This window comes from Chlorocebus sabaeus, chromosome 22 (genome assembly GCF_047675955.1).
Source record: "Chlorocebus sabaeus isolate Y175 chromosome 22, mChlSab1.0.hap1, whole genome shotgun sequence".
Lineage (NCBI taxonomy): Eukaryota > Metazoa > Chordata > Mammalia > Primates > Cercopithecidae > Chlorocebus > Chlorocebus sabaeus.
Window position 1 is genome coordinate 61,671,985 of NC_132925.1, and position 20,864 is coordinate 61,692,848.

General features: G+C 37.1%; 1 protein-coding gene across 14 annotated transcripts in view; it reads right to left on the reverse strand.

Moving 5' to 3' along the window:
- Nucleotides 1-20,864, reverse strand: part of CNTN4 (contactin 4) — a 976,967-nt gene that overhangs the window by 132,981 nt on the left and 823,122 nt on the right. For all 14 annotated transcript variants that reach the window (XM_073009922.1, XM_007985035.3, XM_073009921.1 and 11 more), the window contains one exon: nt 4,331-4,481. In XM_073009922.1, the coding sequence (XP_072866023.1) occupies nt 4,331-4,481 (151 nt within the window). The remainder of the gene's footprint in view (nt 1-4,330; nt 4,482-20,864) is intronic.

The window sequence follows — 20,864 nt, forward strand, 5'->3', positions numbered from 1 at the left end:
GGAAGGTGCAAGGACATAATCTTCTAACAATTAGTAAGGTCTCCATCATTATTAGTAACCAGGGAAGGATGTGGCCCAGCCATTGTGGGGATCCCTGCCCTGGCATGGAAAATGGGTTCTGTGATTATGGTGGGAATTTGGCATCAGCATCTGTGCAGCATCCATTCCCTCTTCTTCTGGTGATAGCAGCTTGATTTCTTTGGGAAAACTCCTGTCCCATTCTCAGTCCACATGGCTTGAGGCAGGCCTTCCCATGTGGCTCTTAGGACAAGCACATGACTCACGTCTGCCTGATCAGTGGATCGGATCCTCCTTGAGTGTAACTGGTCCAGAGAAGGACACTGACCAAAGCAAGCTTATTTGATTCTATTCAGGAACTCTTGAGATACATTGGAAAAGAGGGTGAGTACGTGGCTCCAGTAGTCACCCTACTAGCAGGAGAGGAGAGAGAGCCTTTTGGAAAAGAAGCCAACACGGCCAAAGGTGCAGGTAAGACAGGAAGACAGCGAGACAGAGTCCTGATGATACTGTGTGAGCACCTGAGCCCTGTCATACCTGAAGTTGCAATTCATCCTGGATCTTCTCAAATACATGAGCCAATGAATTCTCTTTTGTCCTTAAGCCAGTTTTGAGTTGGGTTTCTCTTACTTGCAACCATAAGCATCCACCCTGGTTGATACAATGATTGTATAGCTACTTATAATTCTAGGATTCTAGGTTTTATATTAATGATTCTATTTCTGTATTTTAATGTTTTTGTTTTAAATAGGTCAACTTCAGTCTTACCTGCCCTCAAAGTACCCTCCATCTAAAAACTAAAAGTAAATAAAATAATCAACCTTATTCAATTAGTAGGCTTAATTCCTCAATTCATCCAAATGATTCCAACTGCATTCATGGTGACTAGAGATCTCTCCTGAGGACTAAAGCTCTTGAGCTGTGTGACAGGTCTTCCCTGTTTTAAATGCCTGATATCATCGCCTACACTGATTGCTGGAGACATATATAAGACAATAAGAAATGTTTTACATTTATGGATATTCTGCCTACCCAGGAAGAATGCCATAAAATTACTTGAATTTTCAATCTTTCGTTTAGATGCTTGGATTAACATAGATAAGGCTAGTGTGAATATGCTGCATATTTCCAAAAGAATGGGAAGCCGAAACAAGAACACATTTGAGTATTTGAAACACATTTTTAAGATAACGAAAACGTTAAACCGGTGTTTCTGAATCTATATCCACTTAGCTCACTGCAATATCACCATAAGGTTAGACGAGACAAAACCTCTTTAATTTTTAAAATGTTGCTTCTAATACCACTACTGTAAACTCACTTGTAGGCAGTTGATTAATTAAAATTGAAATTAAATGTCAATAAGTAAGAGTTTAGCAAAGTCTTTCAAAACATAGAATCTAGGCAGAACATTAATAAAAGGGTGCTTGATCATAAAGTGTTGTTTCACTGTGTTATGCCAGTATTTTTTACTTAAGGGATTAATAATCTTTTTAATCAAAGGTTAAAGACTTGCCTTGTGATTCCTAAGATTCTACATCTCAAAAGAGAATTAAGGCTAATGAGGCAGTGCATTAGAAATTATTACTCAATGCTGTATAGTCAAAGAATTTTGTACTTCATGTTGGTCCACCAGGTCAATCCTTTCCTAAAATAGGGGTTCTAAAATTTTTTACTCATCAGTTTCATCTACAATTGCTTTTGCTTACTCATCCACTTCATTTTCCCTCTTCTCTATTGGAAAGAAATGAGAAAAATGGCAGAATCTCTTCTCTGCCAATGAGAAAACAATTGTAGAATCTTTCTCATTGTTCACCCATTTTAGAAATTAAGAAATGTTCCACTTGCTGTGTTTTTCTCCGAAGTTAAAAACCAGTGGCTCATGAAGTAAACTTGGTCTATAAGCACAGTTTGTATTGTACATCCATCAAAATAAAAATTAGTTGCTGACATTTAAAAGTTGGAAGCTCAAACAAACGTCTACATTTCTAGCTTCTTTTGAAGAACAAGAAGATGAGGAGGTGCCTGACCTGTGTCTCTATATGGCTGAGCGGCAGGTGTCTCCCTTGGATGGGGCACACACTGAAGTCCCCAGCATTCCCCCATATGCTACACCTGGCCAGTTTTTTAATGCATTTACATTAACAAAGTCATCATATCTGGTTAATACATTCTGAGTGAGGTGGGAAGGAGGATCAGAACTGTGAGAACACAGCACTCATGTGGAGAGTAAGTGCTAATATTGACAGTCTGGGACTAGCCTGGTCCCAGTGAAGGTGGAGGCGATATATAGCAGTAATTAGGTAATGATGGGGAGTTTCCTCAGTTTAAATATATATATTTTAGTGCAAAATAAATGTTGAAGCATATTTGAAACGTATTAGTCAAGTCAGGAATAGATAGAATGAAAACTGGATAAAGACAAGCTTTGTGGTAAGTCAAGTGGTGGAAACAATCAATTAAATTCACTTATATAGAATTCTTGATACTGGCATACTATTTCCCCAAAGGTAATTTAATTAGCTTGTAACAATGGTTAAGCTGTAGCAACAGAAAGCAGTCATTAATACGGTTCAAAATATTAGGTTGTCTCTTTTCTTCCAGGCACATAGTAAGATTATATTTCACTGCTGGGTTGCAGGAACATGTGACTTGTTTTGGCCAATGAAATGTGAGTGAAAGTGCAGTGCTGCACTTCTAAGTAGAGGCTTTAAGAACCCATGCATGTTTGGCTCTTTTCCTTCTGCAATGGCAATGTTCCAAAGCATCTTGGTCCATCAGGCTGGCCTTGGAGAGGAGGAGAGCTACCACCAAACCACTGGTGTGCACTAGGTTCGAAAGAGAAATTGCCTTTTGTTGTCATAAGCCAGAAACTCGGGGTTTGACCTACAATGTCATTATAACTTTATTCCTTCATGATTTTTGACATGTCTAATACTCATATTATTATTGTCTTAATGTCATTTTAAAATTAAAACTTTTAAAGTGTAGCCTTATTCTGAGAAATACATGTGGTACATACTAGTTATATTTCAATTATATTAAAAGTAAGTACATAACTATTAAAAGTCATCTCATGTGCCACATTTTAAGGAACACTGAATTAAATAAAATAGAAAATGAATCTCAAGTTGAAGACTGCAAAATAAGCAATTATGCTATCGATTTTCAGGTTTGGCTACAAATTTGAATGCCATGTCAACATTCAACGAACTACACTGCTTTCTTGATATACTAGAAATCAGAAAGGGATGCAGACTATGAATTTAATACATGTGTTACTCCCTAGTCCATAGCAAGCATTAAAAAATAATATATGTATGAATACACCATTTATAAACCATACCAGGTTTGTTTACAAAAACCGTTACAATGGACAACACTGTCATCATCAGATCTAATTTGTATATGCAAATCCAAAGGTGTACAGGTGTAAAGGGTAGATACACACACGTTTTTATAGGTTTCCTTCTTGCATCCTTGAGTACTTGACCTTTAGCATTAATTAAAATCATTATATATACAGCTGGCAAATCCTGTCTTATAGGTGACAAACAGATCCCACATAATTACCATTTTGCAACAGATTAAGTAGATTACAGAAAAAGGTAGGGGATATTTTGCAGGGGTGACAGCCAAGAAAAGGTCTTAGAGACACCTGCCATTTCATGCAAGCTAATGTAAAACCTCAAATAACTCCTATATATTTGCACTGTATACACTACATGCATTCTAAATGTAATTCATGTGTAAGAAATATACAGACGAAGAGTTTAGATATTAGAAAGAAAAAGAACCTGTTGTCTCAAAAAGATGTAACTGAAATAAAAATCAGGCATAATAATCTGCTGCATGAAGAATGAGTTTTGAAATTAGAGATAGCCTCAAAAAAGGAGAAACTAACAGGAGACATAATAGCCACTGCCATATAATTGAAGGGTTGTCATAGCAATTAAGACCTGGGCTTATTTACATATGCCAAAGGACTTAGGATGCGGAAAGGTGGGGACAAAAATTTCAAGCTAAAATTAAGGAGGATGTTTCTAACTGTTCATCTTCAGGCAGCTCTGGCAGTCTTCAGCAGGGATCATGTGATCTATCTCTGCAGGGAGTGCTTTGTAGAATTCCCAAATCCAGAAGGACTATAAAGATCAATAATGTACCACTCATCCTTCCAAAGCTTCTGTTCTTTTTTTTAACACTTAGTCCAGGAATAGCAGACACTCACCCCACCTTCCCCTTAGAATTATTAATAACGGACCAAAAAATTATTACAGGTTAACCAAATATTGAAAATAATTCAAGACAGTACCTTTCATTTTCTTTTAATATGTCCCTTCCTTTCTTCCAGGTGTAAACAGGTTTTGGAGATGCTTTTGGTTTACACTCAATGACAACTTCACCTCCCACTTTGACAAGAGTGACTCTTTTCAGGAGTGTTCTTGAAAAATCTGGACCTACAGCTGAAAGACAGTGAAAAAATAATTATTATGCAAGACAGCCTTCCATGAGATAATTCCTTCCTCCCTCCCTCCCTCCTTCCTTCCTTCCTTCCTTCCTTCCCCCCCTTTCTCTCTCTCTCTCTGTCTCCCCTCCTTTCTTTCTTTCTTTCAGATGGAATCTTGCTCTGTCGCCAGGCTGGAGTGCAGTGGCGTGATCCCAGCTCACTGCAACCTCCACCTCCGGGTTCAAGTGATTCTCCTGCCTCAACCTCCCGAGTAGCTGGGACTACACGCACGCACCACCATGCCCAGCTAATTTTTGTATTTTAGTAGAGATGGGCTTTCACTATGTTGGCCAGGATGGTCTTGATCTCTTGACCTCATGATCCGCCTGCCTTGGCCTCCCAAAGTGCTGGGATTACAGGCATGAGCCACAGCGCCTGACATCTTTTTCTTTCTCTAATACACTTATTGCCACCTTGATCATCAAAGGAAGGAAGCTAATTTTTTTAAAGTATGGAACACTGTATGTTTTGATGGATTTATTAAACTTTGAGGTATAATTTGTATTTGGTACAGTGTACCATTTGTGTGTGTACAGTTTGATGAATCTGATATACACCACCATGAAGATCAAGACACAGAATATTCTCATCTCCCTGTGGAGGGATTCTTTTAAAGAAAATTATTGTATGTTCAAGTGAATAAACATTTTAAAATTTCAGAAAATTGAAAGAGAAAGAAACAAAATTAGGAACTCCATAAGAATATATTTTTTTTAATTGTGTAGGTTAAAGCATTCCCTCTCTGATATGGTCACCACCTCTGCTTTGTCCCATGGTACTCTGTTCATATATATCTCCATTAGAGAACATGCTGAACTCTCTATATTGTAACCCTCTGTAAGCTTCTCCTTAAAAACAAGGCTTTGTTTAGCTTTTCACTGCAAGTACTTGGCTCATTTAGGAGAAGCTGTGACTTGCTTTTGGAGTGTAGGTATTGAGAAAGCTTTATTATATGCTTACCACTAGTGTTCTAAAAAATTCACTCATGCTAACACCAGTAACATAGTTATATGGAAATACTATTAGAGAATTATTTCTTTCCTAAAACAAAAGATACGTATTTGTATTCTCACAAAAGTAAAATAAAAGACATTTTTTTCCTGGAAAATATCTATTTTCTTCTGAGTTAATTGAATTAATATGCAAGAAGAGATTTTAGAATGGAAGGATTCATTTCTTGGAATCTTACCATATTTTAAAACCCTGACTCACTGCAGTCTGACCTGGTGGAATTTAATACTTAAGACCATGTTGAATGTAAAATTTAAATATAAACCACAAATTACTGAAAGGAGGACTGGGAGCGTGTGTTAGGTGAATGCGGGGGCTTGGGGGGTAATGAGGGCCAATTTCTTAAAAATTCCTAAATCATAGGCTAATGATTTTTAAAAATGAAAATAAACTTCAGTGGAAGCAAATTAAATCTTGATTACATTCTTTTGTTGTGGAAATACTTTCAGTAACTGCCCAGAAACAAATAAAGATGGAAAGGTTACTTTTTAATGGGGCCATGCAATGTACACCTGGGGCTGGTATTCTCATGGGAAGGTAAAATTTTAAAAATGAATCTTGTAGGCAATTGATATCTCAATCTGTTTACCTCAGATTTATGAGGGAAGTCTATAATTCTGGGAGTAATTCAAAGATAATAATTGCAATTAATAAGTAGAGGGCAAGTACAGATGTACAAATGTTTTTGCTGCAATAAGATAAATGTATTTCTTGTGTGGTCTGCAAAATCATGTAATAAAAATTGTAGGGTTTATGAAAAAGACAGGGTCAGGACATACCTACTCAATATTTATGTAACGAGAACATTGCAAAAACAATAACCATCCCAGTAATTATCAAGCATAATTAAATATAAACATGATTTAAAAGATAAGTTAAATTCATAATAACTACTATAAAAAATGCAGTGTGTGTATGTGTGTGTGCACATGCATGAGAAGGTGGCTTAATGGAAGAAAGAAGAGTTGAGATTGCTAAGCTATGGAATAAGTGCAAATAGAAAGACTGAGAATTACGCAATAAGCACTGCCATGTAAGAGTACGTGGCCAAACTGTGCCAAGAGGAAGAATGTGGCATGAATGGGAATCACGTGCAGTAAGTATTTTCCCTTGGCTAGCTGTGTTAATCTGTGTTTGTGGGCTTTGTGTTTCGTTGCTGGTACTTAGTAAAATACCTGAACAAATCCAGGGTCTATGTCACACTGACATCACTCCCCTACTTACCAATCCCACATAAGCTAAGTCACAGAAAAGTGTTTCAGCAGAGCAAACTCAATGCAAACCCCTGAACTGACACAAAAATGTAAAAAAAAAAAAAAAAAAAAAAAAAAAAGTCAGGTATTCTTGAAGTTTTTTTTTTTAAGAATATTTTAAAGGAATATTTAAAGGAAATTGAGTTACAAATCTGTATCTCATAAAAATCCCTTCTTAAAACCATATCTTTCTACACACATATATTTTTATCACTTTAGGCAGACATTTTTCATCCATTCAGGAGGAATTCTGCAGTTGCATTTGAAATGAGTTTACATAAATCAAACTGTGCACAACACATGGGCATATTTGTCAAAAAACTATATTTTGCTTTTACAGGATTTGAAACAGCATATCAGATAGACAGAAACCAGAAAACACACCTTTCAGTTTCAAAAGCATTTGTAACGTACTATTTGTGTGCCATATAATCTTTTGAATATCTTAGAGATAAGACTGGCTTGAACTTCTTTCACTAATTAAAATGGAATTAAAAATTCAAGGCCGGGCAGGATGGCTCATATCTGTAATCCCAGCACTTTGGGAGGGTGACGTAGGCAGATCACGAGGTCAGGATTTCAAGACCAGCCTGGCCAACATGGCGAAACCCCGTCTCTACTAAAAATACAAAAATTAGCCGGGCGTGGTGTTGTACGTCTGTAATCCCAGCTAATGGGGAGGCTGAAGCATGAGAATCACTTGAACGTGGGAGGCGGAGGTTGCAGTGAGCCAAGATTGTGCCACTGTGCTCCAGCCTGGGGGACAGAGCTAGACTCCATCTCAAAAAAAACCCAAAAATCAAGTTCTTTTCTTTTGTTTACTCAGTTTACTTAATTAGCTTCTGAAGTTATCGAACCCTGCAAATCTATCAGTTGTAACCATAAACTGCAGTGCTTTTAAGGGAAAAGAGTCAGAACTTCATCAGTTTTTGAATACTTGAGCCATTAATCGATTTCTTAATATTCTCCCATTTTGTGACCATCTTTTGCACCTGAGATGCTGTTCAGCTTGTAGGATGATGTTTTTTCCTATTTGTACCCTTTATTCTCATCCCCAAACACTGATCTAAGGCAGGTCTGAAGGAAAAGAGAAAGGGACCTGTTTTATGTGACATTCACAGATAATGACATTTTAAAAGTTATTGGTAAAGTCCCCAAAAGGGCACTATTAGAATCTAACCTTTGCTGGCACTTAAAAAATTAGTGCACATGGAAGTGAAATTTCAGTAGGTTTCTAGTAGCTCGGAAAAGACAAAACCAACTGTCAAATTACCCCTTATGTCTTAGAGTAGCTGAGATAGTGGGAGATCCTTATTTGCTATATTTAATATACTTACATGATAATATTTCTCACATGCACTGCTAGAGGGCACCACTCCCTCAGTGTTCGAATGAGCTGTATTATGGGACCTCTCCCATGTGAGAAATGCAACTTTTTATTATTTATCAATGATCTTTATTACATTATCTATGAGAAGCATGTGGCTGAGAGAAGCCCTCTATGTAATTCACAACTATTTGTTTTTAGTTAATTCAGTGACTTCTGGTCATATATCAAGGGTATTTTAAGTGGCCAATAGAACCCCTTAAAAACAAAAGTCTTTTGCCTTAGTGTCATTTCTCAAGAGAAACAGTAGAATGATAACTCCTTAACTAGATAGGCAGTGGCAGTCCTATTTGGGAAATATATGGATGTGATGTCTTACTATATTATTGAAGAAGAAAGGATTATTATGTATGCCAGTTCTATCACAGTCTGTGATAGAAGCATCACTGGGAACACTGCCAGTTGAAGGAGAATATTAAGGCCAGCTTTTTTGGAAGTTCAGCATTTCTTATTACTTTAACCTTTGTCTACTCTCTTTAACTATTACCTCATCATTCCCCCAAAACAAGCTTAGAGTGAATGCATTAATTCAACTCTTTTCACTACTGAGGAGAAAATACTGGTATCAGATTATGAGACCCCAAATTTCTTCTGGCCTGTTGGATTGGTATCTAGAAAGAAGACTACTGGTAGAAGATTTCTTCTTTCTAGGTCCACTGTTTTAGAATGGCTGATTCAAAAATCAGCCCTCTCTGAGGTCAGATGTGGTGGCTCACGCCTGTAATCCCAGCACTTTGGGAGGCCAAGGTGGGAGGATCACTTGAAACCAGGAGTTCAAGACCAGCCTCAGCAACACAGTGAGACTCAGTTTCTACAAAAAATAAAAAAAATTAGTCAGGTGTAGTGGTGCATGCCTGTAGTCCTTGCTTCTTGGAAGGCTGAGGTGAGAAGATCACTTGAACTCAGGAGTTCAAGGCTGCAGTGAGCTAGGATCATACCACTACACTGCAGCTTGGGTGACAGTGAGACCCTCTCTCTTAAAAAAAAAAAAAAATTCAGTGCTCTCTGATTATAATGATATTAACGAGGAGACTCTCAACACAACTCTGAAGTAGATGATTTTTCCATTTTGATGTTAGCATGATGTGTCCCTTCTAATGTCCCTAATATCCATCCTCCTATTGTTTTGGTCTAATTTACTGAATGCCCTGTTTCCTGATGACTCCAATAATGCTTCTTCCATGGGCAGCTCTTGGGTTTATAAACTCCTATTCCTTTGGGCACGTTATTATAAAACAAAAAAAATTACAATCACAAGATTGTTTTCAGGATTAAATAAAACAATACATGTATTGAACATAAAGTACTTAGCACAGTATTTGATCCAGATTAAGAGTTTCATACCTCCCCTCTCCACTGTTATTTCCACTACTGCACTACCCCAACCACCATTATCACAGATTTTTTTATGTTGAAAAATTTCTTAGAGTCAGAGAAACACATTGTTTGAAAACAGAAAATGTTTATTTTCAAATAATTATAGACCCACAGAAAGTACCAAATACAATACAGAGAGGTCCTGTGCGTCCTTCACCCAGTCTCCCCCAATGGTTACATCTTATGTAGATACAGTTAAATATCAAAACAAAGAAACTGATACTTGGTATAATGTGTATATATCACACATGTAGACCGGGCAAAAGCACCGGGAAATTGAGATAGGGAACTATTCTATTGTCACAGGGATCTTCCTCTTGCTTCCCCTTCATAGTCAAATCCAGCCTCCTCCTACCTCCCCTCTGTAACTCCTGGAAACCACTGACCTCTTCCCCATTACTTTTAGTCATTGTGAGAATGTTTTAGATACATATGAATGTGTGAAAGAGTCTGTGTGTGTGTGGTGTGTAATTACACAGCATGTGACCTTTAGGAGTTTTTTGTTCCTTTTTACTGCTGAGTATTACTTGCTGCTTTGGGTAAGAAATATGTCTTCAATATTGGCACTTCGGGCTCTATAACTGACAAATACTTTTGAGCACAGGAGCCATTTCAAGATCTCTCATCTTTCTCTGTCAACAAGTAGGATCAGGTGTGGCCTTTTTATTTTTTTTAATAAAAGATCTGAAAAGTCAAAAATTAGTTACATGAACATAGGTGGAAGTTTTTTCTTATTCCCAGAAAAATATTTTAAAGACATTTTAGAACTTTATTTCTTATATAAATAATCAACAGGTTGATTTAAAAAAATTCTTATATAATGCTTTAAGTAGGGCCTCAGCTGCTAAATTCTCATTAACCTCCTTTGAGCCATCCTATCCTTATAAAGATAATAAGACAGTCTGCATTTTAAACACTCTGTAATCACATTGGCTTTCTTATATCAGTCCAAATTGGTGATATTTCATTTATATGTCAGTGTCTTACACTCTTACACAAACTCATGCCCTCGGTTAGGCAAGCAGTGTATAGTATGCAATGTCTGCTGAATGAACAGAAGAGAGTCATCAGACTATGACAGTGGGAACCCTAGAATTTCAGTGGTTAGGAAATAGTAGCTCTTGTTATTAGCTATTATTAGAACATCAGTTCCTTGAAGGCAAGAATATGTATCCTAGATCTGTATATCCCTTGGACCTGGCCTGGTGCTTGACACAAAGTTGATATTTAATCAATGAATCTATTGAAGAATTGAGTAAATTTTTAAAAAGCAACAATCTGCTTTTTTTTTTTTTTTTTTTTTTTTTTTTTTCTGAGATAGAGTCCTGCTCTGTCACCCAGGCTGGAGTGCAGTGGTGTGATCTCGCGGCTAACTGCAGCCTCTGCCTCCTGGGTTCAAGCGATTCTCCTGCCTCAGCCTCTTGAGTAGCTGGGACTACAGGTGTGAGCCACCACACCTGGTAATCTTTTTATTTTCTTGTATTTTTAGTCGGGATGGGGTTTCACCATGTTGGCCAGGCTGGTCTTGAACTCCTGACTTCAAGTCATCTTCCTGCTTTGGCCTCCCAAAGTGCTGGGATTATAGGCGTGAGCCACCATGCCCAGCCAAAAAGCAACCATCTTTCTTTTGTCTGACTTCTGGCATAATTCAAGTAAAAGCCTCTTTTCCTTTTGTGTCTTATAAAAAATGTTGATATTTAATCAATATCTGATGAATTAATGTACATTGCAGGAAAGAAGTCAGGGATTCAGTTCAAAACAGGAAATTCCCTTCTCATGAGGCTTTGCCTGGATACCATATCCCTTGCTCCCCTTCATATAGGGTTGTGAATGGCTTCTTCAATTTCCAGTCCTGTGTACAGGACATGACATCCTCCTTGGAGTTGTACCTCAGTCTAATGAAACAAATTATCCAAGAAATACCACATGGGCTGTTTATACTACCACATCATCTGAACTGGTGTGATAGTAAATGTTTTACAAGTGGCTCTCTAAACAAAAGAAAACAAAATAAAACACCAAAGAATTTGGTTTGTAGTCCTTGCCAATTTCTGTGGTGTAACTATTCCTACTTTGGCCAATTTCAAGCTATCAACATGAAGTCACTGAATGCTGGATTGAGAAGAGATACATAGAATCAGCCCCTGCCACTGAGCTAGCTCTAGCAGGTAACTGCCTTTCCCTGCGTTTCCCACAACATAAACTTAGGGAAAGGTAACAGGGCAAGTACACCCTGGAAGTTCAGCTTTCCCCAGATTTGGGTCTTGTTCTGCAGAAGCACATGGTCTCCTCTTTCCTCCCCAGTATGCCCAATAGCTGACCCAGCACTGAGAAGGTAAGAACTTCACTTTTGAGTTTACTTGCTCAAAGAATGTGTCCCCTGAGGCTTTGTGACACAAGGTATCACAGCAGTTTCATGCACTTCAGTGATACAGGCTCTACTCTAGACATGCAGGTTCACCAGAACCATATTACAATGTAGATGAGCTATGTTTATGTAATGCGGCAGTGACTGATATCTTGCTTATCATGCTTTTTCAGTAAAGCACCAGAAACAGTTTTGTAGGCAATGAAAGCATATATTTTGCCTTTGTGCTATGTTCATTTTCATCACATTCAAAAGACTTTACTAAAAGCAACATGCCTTACACTAAGTACAAATGACTTTCTTTAGGAGTCTAGAAGAACCGTGGTCTTCTCATGCTGGAAAAGGCAGAGATGAAATGTTGTTGGTGCCAATGCTCTTCTTCTGTTAAAAAAAAATGCCTCACATGACTGATAGAAGTTTTGTTGGGTCATGTTGCACTCTTGGATAATGTAACAAGGGAAGCATGGATTAACTGGACACAGGGTGGTTATAACAGCAGAACAGTCCTGTCCTCCTTCCAACCTGTACATAATCTTATGAGTTAGAAAGGTACTCTGCTGTGATGGCTTAAGATTGGATAGCAAAGGGATCTAGACAGTGGAGTATAGATCTGTGGCACCTCAAATAAACTCAATTTAACTGACCATAAAAATCACGAGGATAAGCTTGTTAAACATACACACTCCTGAACTCCATCCACTATGAGAGAGACAGAGACCTATGATTTTACAACTTTTTGCCACTGAAAATGTGATCCCTAGAGCAGAAGCATTGGCATCACCTTGAAGTTTACTAGAAATGCAGAATTCCAGCCCCTACCTCAGACCTGAAATTGGAATCAAAACTTAACAAAATTCCCAAGTAATTCATACGAGCCTTCAAGTTTGAAAAATACTGCTAAATCTTCTATTTTTAAAATTGTGGTAAAAAGCACATAACAAAAAATTTACCATCTTGACCAGGTTTAAGTGTACAGTACAGTAGTGTTAACTATATGCACACTTTTGTGCAACTCATTGCTAGAATGTTTTTGTTTTGCAACATTAAAAGTTGATACTCATTATCCAGCTCCCCATTTCCTCCTCCTCTCTCCTAGCCTCTGGTAACAACACTACTTTCTGTTTCTATGAGTTTGACTATGTTAGACATCTCACAAAGTGGAATCATGCAGTATTTGCTTTTTGTGACTGGCTCATTTCATTAGCATAATATCCTCAAGGTTCATTTATGTTGTAATACATAACAGAAATAATAGTCCATTGTATGTACATAAACACATTTTCTCTATCCTTTCAACTATCCATGGACATTTAGGTTGCTTCCACCTCCTCGTTATTGTGAATAATACTGCAATTAATATAGGTGTGCAAATTTCTCTTCAGGATGCTGTTTTCAATTATTTTGAATATATACCAAATGTTTTGATTGCCAGGTCATATGGTAATTCTGTTTTTAATTTTCCGACTGTAAGGTGGATGAGTAACATCATGCTTAGCAGTGAAAAATTGAAAGCTTTTTCTCTAAGATCAGAAACAAAGCAAGGATGCCCATTCTCAGCACTTCTATTTAACCTAGTATTGGAAGTCCTAGGCAGAGCAATTAGAGAAAGAATAAATAAGTAAATACATAAATAAAAGCCATCCAAATTGGAAAGGAAAGAAGTAAAATTTTTTATTAAGGCTTTCATTAGGTTGAGGTACTTTCCTTCTCTACTTTGTTGAGTGTTTTTATCATGAAAATATATTGAAATTAGGGCGGGCACAGTGGCTCACGCCTGTAATCCCAGCAATTTGGGAAGCCGAGGCAGGAGGATCACTTGAGGTCAGGAGTTTGAGACCAGCCTGGCCAACATGGTGAAACCCCATCTCTACTAAAAATACAAAAATTAGCCAGGCATGGTGGCGTGCGCCTGTAATCCCAGCTACTCAGGAGGCACAGGTGGGAGATATGCTTGAACCTGGGAGGTGGAGGTTGCAGTGAGCCAAAATGACATCACTGCACTGCAGCTTGGGCGACAGAGTGAAAAAAAAAAAAAAAAAAAAAGACATGGTATTGAATTTTGTCAAATGCTTTTTCTTCATCAATTGGAATGATCATGTGGTTCTGGTCCTTCATTCTGCAGTGTATTATATTAATTGATTTTTGTATGTTGAGTCATCTTTGCATTTCAGGTATAATTCCAATTTGACATTGTGTATAATCCTTTTAATGTGCTGCTGAGTTGAGTATGCTAATATTTTGTTGACAATTTTTGGATCAGTGTTCATCAGGGTTATGGTCTGTAGTTTTCTTGTGTCCTTGTTTGTTTTTGGTTTTAAGACAATGCTGCGCTTACAGGAAGAGTTTAAATGTGGTCCCACTTCTTCAATTCTTTGGAAGCGTTTGGGGAAAACTGGTGTTAATTTTTCTTTAAACATTTGGTAGAATTCTCCAGTGAGGCATCTGGTCCAGAAATTTTCTTTATTGGGAGGTTTAAAATTACTGCTTCAATCTCCTTACGAGTTTTAAGTCTATTCACATTTCTATTCCTTCAAGACTCAGTCTTAAGCAGTTGTATGTTTCTAGCAATTCATCTGCTTCTTCTAGGTTATCTGATTTTTCAGTGAATGATTATTTATAGTGGTCTTTATACTCCTTTTTATTTCTGAATCATCTGTTTTATGTCTCTTCTTTAATTTCTGATTTTATTTACTTGAGTACTCTCTTTTCTCAGTCTACTACGGGTTTTTCAATCTGGTTGATCTTTTTAAAAATCAACTCTTGTTTACACTGATTTTTTCCCTATTATTTTTCTGTTCTATATTTCCTTTATCTCTGCTCTAATATATATTATTTCGTTACTTCTGTTGATTTTTCAGTTTTTAAAATCTTTTTCTAGTTCCTTGTGGTGCAAAGTTAGGGTGTTGATTTGAGATATTTCTTCTTTTTTAATGTAAGAATTTATCATTATTAACCTCCCTCTTATTACTACTTTTGCTGCATCCATAAGTTTTGGTATGTTGTATTTTCATTTCCATTTGTCTCCTGATATTTTCTAAATTACACTGTAACTTCTTCTTTGACCCATTCGTTGCTTAAGAATGAGTTGTTTAATTTTTACGTATTTGTGGATTTCCTGTTTTCCCTCTGCTATCAATTTCTACTTTCATTCCATTATAGTCAGAGAGGATATTACGTATGATTTCAATTTTCTTAAATCTGTTAAAACTTATTTGTACTCTAACATATGGTCTTTTATGGACACTGTTCCATGTGTGCATGAGTAGATTTCATATTCTGCTGTAGTAGGGAGCAGTGTTCTTTATATGCTTATTAGGTCCAACTGGCCTATAGTGTTGTTCACATCCTCTGCTTCCTTATTTGTCTTTTGTCTGATTGCTCTATCCATGATTGAAAATAGAGTATCAAAGTATCCTACTATTGTGTTGCTATTTCTCTCTTTAGTTCTGTCAATGTTTGCCTCATACACTTGGAAGCTCTAATACTAGGTGCATACATATTTCTAACAGTTACATTTTTCTGATGAATCAGTCCTTTTGTCATTATATAATGTTTTCTTTGTCTCTGTGACAGTTTTTGTCTTAAAGTTTATTTTGTCTGATATTAATACTGTCACCCCTGCTCTCTTTAGGTTCTGGTTTGCGTGGATTATTTTCTTCTATTCTTTCATTTTCAGCTTGTGTGTATCCCTAGATCAAAAGCGTGTCTCTTATAGACAGCATATAGTTAGATCCTGTTTGTTTTTAATCCATTCAGTCAACCTATATCTTTATATTGGGGCATTTAATCAATTTATATTTAAAATAGAGATAGAGAAGGGCTTACAATTGCCATTTTGTTCAACTGTTTTATGTAGCTTTTGTGTTTACCCTTTCTCCTCTTTCTGTCTTCTTTTGTGTCCTTGATTTTTGTTTTCATTTTTATTTGTTTATTTTTGAGACAGAGTCTTACTCTGTCACCTAGGCTGGAGTACAGTGGTATGATCTTGGCTCACTGCAGCCTCCGCCTCTCGGGTTCAAGTGAGTCTCATACCTCAGCCTCCTAAGTAGCTGGGATTACAGGCATGCGCCACTACACCCAGCTAAACTTTGTATTTTTAGTAGACACGCGGTTTCACCATGTTGGCCAGGCTGGTCTTGAACTCCTGGCCTCAAGTGATCTGCCTGTCTCAGCCTCCCAAAGTGCTGGGATTACAGGCATGAGCCACTGCACCCAGCCTTGTGTTTCCTTTATTTTTAAAAATGACTATGTTTTGATTCACTGCTCATTTCCCTTTGTGTATATTATATAGATATTATCTTTGTGGTTACCACTGTAATTATACAGCTCATCTTAAAGTTATAATAATCTATTCAAGCTGGCAACAATTTAACTTCAATCATGTATAAAAACTATTTATTTATATGCTCCCCCACTTTGTTACTGATGACACAAATTACCTCCTTTTATATTGTATAGTTATTAATATAGATTTATAGTTACCTTTTATACTTTTAAAAAAATTCTATACCAGATTTTTATAAAAGTGATTTTTGTACCTACAATATTACAGGATTTTATATTTGTCTGTATGTTTACCTTTATCTAGGAGTTTTACATTTTCATATGGTTTTGTGTTATTTATCATCCTTTCATTTCAACTTGAAGGACTCCCTTCAGCATTTCTTAGAGGGTAGACTTGGTGGTGATAAACTCATTCAGCTTTTGTTTATCTGCGAAAGTTTCAATTTCTCCCTCATTTTGGAAGGGCAGTTTGCCAGATATAGTATTCTTGATTGGCAGCTCTTTCTTTCAGCACTTTGAGTAGATCATCCCACTCCCTTTTAACATGCAGTTTCTGCTGAAGAATCTGTTGATAATCTTATAGATGCACACTTGTTTGTGATGAGTTGCTTTTCTCTTGCTGCTTTCAGGATTTTCTTTTGGTCTCTTGACTTTTGACACTTTGATTATAATGTGTCTCAGTGTAGATCTCTTTGGATTCATCCTAGTTGCAGTTCTTGAGCTTCTAAAATTTGTGAGTCCATTTCCTTGCTCAGACTTGGGAAGTTTTCAGCCATTTTTTCTTCAGATAGGCTCTCTTGTCATTTTCTGTCTTTATTCTCTGCAAATTATGTAACACTTATATTGTTGCACTTGATGGTGTCCCATAGACCCTTCAGCTTTCTTCATTTTTCCTCATTATTTTTTCCTTTTTGCTCCTCTGCCTCAATAATTTCTAATGTTCTGTCTTTGAATTGCTGATTATTTTTTTCTGTCTGGTCAAGCCTATTGTTAAATCTCTCTAGTAAACTGACTACTGTATTCTGAATTCACATATTGTATTTTTCAGCTCCAGAATTTCTTTGAGTCAATTTTCATCTTTTATCTCTGTTGATACTCTCATTTTGTTCATGCCTCATTTACCTGATTTCCTGTAGTTATCTATTTGTACTGTCTCTTAATTTCTTGAGCATCTTTATGAGAGTAATTAGAATTCTTTGGTAATTGATACACCTCTATTTCTTTAGGGTTGATTTCTGTAAATATAATTTGTTCCTTTGGTTGGGTCATGTCTTCTGGTTTCTATGTGTGCTTTATTATCTTCTGTTGGAATTCTGGCATTTAAAAAATAAGACACTTCTCCTAGTCTCTGCAGTCTGAGAACAATCATCCAGCTGGAGATTCTGCAGATCTCTCAAGCCTTTTCTGGTGATGTGTCTTCGCTGGGCTTTTGTATGTAATCCCCTAATTGAAGACTTGTTGGTTTCTACTCAGGAGCTTCCCTTTGTGTCTTTATCAGATACTGTGGACTTTCTAGTGCTGTAGGGAGCACTAGATTTCCCTCTGTTGGTACTGGACCTCCCCTAGTGTCTGTGGTACAGCCTGATACCAGACCAAGCCATGTTGATATCCTTTGTTCTCATGGGGCCTCCCACATAGCCCAGTTTCCATCATCACTTAGATTCAGGCAAAACAGAAACCACTCCCTCAGGTAGTACTTCTCCCTCAAAAGTAAAAATATTAGAGGTACTTTCCACTCTTTTCTTTCCCTCCTCAGCAAGAAATTAGGAATTGGAAGTTTTCTACTGATACCTCTGTGCTATGCTGAGGGCAGTAGGAGGTCCTCTAGCAAGCGAGTGCCATACATTTTCCTACAGTGCTTTCATGTTATTGGCTTTACACTTGACTGGAGTGCAGAAATCTCTTAACTGATTTTATTTCTTTCAACGGCAATTGGTCCATTGGGGAATAAGGGTCTGGGGCTTCCCTTTTGGCTATCTTGATGACAACACTCCCCACTACCAAATCTTGAATGTCAATCTAATTAATACTCTTTAGATTAGGCTCCCCAAATGCAATCAATTTTGCCAGAAGGTGGTGGAGGGGGAAAAATAGTTACTTCATTTATGTATTCATTCACAAATTCAAAGAACTTGAGGTAGATAATGGTAAAAGACATAAAGTAGTAAATACATTTAAAATATGACTCAATTCAAACGGTGGAAATGTAGAAAACAATCTCACTAGAATTAGTACAACAGAGTTAAATTAGTCCCAGACTGGCCAAAGAAAAAAAATAACATTATTTCTTTCTGACTGATGAAAAACTTGGCTTCTTTACTAGAAGATGCAAACTTTCTTCTTTTAAGAGAGAAATTCTACATTTTATGAGAAATTTATTGGAAATATCTTTATGTAAAGGACTACAGACTTCAAGATGGATAATCTCTTCACAGCAGTTTTACAGAAGATTCAGAGATTTTGGTTATAGGATTGTATATAAAGCATTAATGCTCCGTGATGCCTTAGGCTGCATTCTAGAGTAATATTTTAAACTGTAACTCACTGATTGCATTTCTTTGGGGGAATTGATGTAAGGGATTATCATAATATGTATCATAATATTTATCAGCTTTCAATGTCTCCCCTCAGTTGGCTTTAACGACCAGAGTCATGCCATGCAGCACTTTAGCTCAATCCTCCCATGGCAGTCTGTCAAGACATCCTGTGTGCTTTATTCCTACTCACTCTCTTGTTGAAATGGGGCCTTCAGCCATGGTTGGAATCTCTGACGCCTGCTCTTTCTCTCATACAGGGGTACTTTGGATTCAGAGTGCTTTTTGATCCAAAAATCAGATGTTTTGGTAGGGAGACTATGTTCAATTTTTTAAAACAACAACAAAAGCCCTCTGTGTAGGACAGATTTCCTATTTTAGGACAGTGGTTCTCAAAGGGTGGTCTTGGATCAGCAGCATCAGCATCAACATCACTTGTTAGAAATATAAATTCCCAGACCCCTCTCTAGAACTACTGTATCAGAAATTCTCAGGGTAGAGCTCAGCAATCTGTGTATTAACATGTCCTCTAGATTATGATAAAGCCTGAGAATCAATATTTTAGGAAAATTCAATGACTTTTTAAACCTGATCAATTAAAGCAATAGTTCTCAAATCCTTTTGCTCTTTGGAGTCACAACTGGGGAGCTTTAAGGAAAAATGCCTGGTTCCTAGGACCAGAGACTTAATTAGTTGATAACGAGTATGGGCATGCCATCAGGATATTAAAGAGTTCCCCAGATTATTGCAATCTGCAGAAAAAATGGGAAGCACAGAACTGGGATTTACTGGTGATTTCGTGGCTATCTCTAAGTTTTTGGTATGAATACTAACTAAGAGCAAAACAAACAAACAAAAAAAAAAAACAAAAAAAAAAAAAACAAAAAAACCCCCAAACTTTCTTATATTGTTATAAACACCTTTAGGTTTGCAAAGGCGTTCACATGTAATTCTGTCAGTTTTCATAGTAAGATGAGTAATGACATCCTCCTACTACTGGTAAGTATATGCTCAATAACTTGATAAAGATACCAAATTTGATTTTGAGAGCCAAGTACACAGCTTCCCTCTTCATGACAACTTAAGTAAAGCTCTTGCCTAGATGACTGCAGTTGGGTAAGAAACACATTTGTCCTCTCATTAGATGCTGATCACACTCAGCACATTTGATTATTTTGTAATCTGGCTCAACGAGGCAGTTGAGAAATCAGACTTAGATGCAGATGAGCGCTTGTGAAAGTCCCTATGAAATAACTTTTAGTTTAGCCTTAATGTTTTTCTAATTTGGGAGCCAATTATCTGGATAGATGCCAAATTAACCAGATAATTGCTCAAGGTTGCACCTCACTTTAATTGGACCATCAGTTACTTGATGGTATTTGATTGTCCTGCCAGGGTCAGATGTGTTCCACTACACAGGCCAGGAGAACCCCCAGGATATTGAACCATTAGACATAATTTCCTCAGGGTAGAAGCTACTTCTCCTCCATTATACAGTCCTGGAAAAGTCAAGTCATATTGAAAAGACAACTGGGCAGATACCCACTCATCCTTAGGGATGGCTCCTCCCATTGGAAAATCAATTTTTTTTTTCACAATATTCTCATATATAAGCAAAATCAAAGATTTTTGATTCCTACCACTTCTGCAACCCCACTTAAGGGTAGCTTTGGAAGTGATTAATACGGATTTTAAAAAAAAAGCTAGCCTCATTACCTCAAGGTGGAAATGGGTCTGAGGCACAGTTTATGTTCCAGAAATCTCCCTTCTGGATTAGACTTAAGCTAGACTTTACCTAAGACCCCATCCTTGTTTGGTTCCTCCTTCTTCCTTATTCTGCTTTTCCTTGCAGGTTTTTCCTGGAGAACACTCTTTCAGTGAATTGCAGACACCTGAATGCTTGCCTCAGACTTGCTTTGGAGACCTTAACTATCCTCTATATTTACTCAGTGATTTCAAGTTTGGCAATTTAATCAGCAGTCCCATCACCAATATGATCATCTGAGTGGACACAAATACTAAACATGGGTAGAACTATTACTTTAGAACAGTTATTTTTTCACCAACAAAATACCTAATTTAGTTATAAATACTTTTTAAGTTATGAATAGAAGATTTAGTTTCC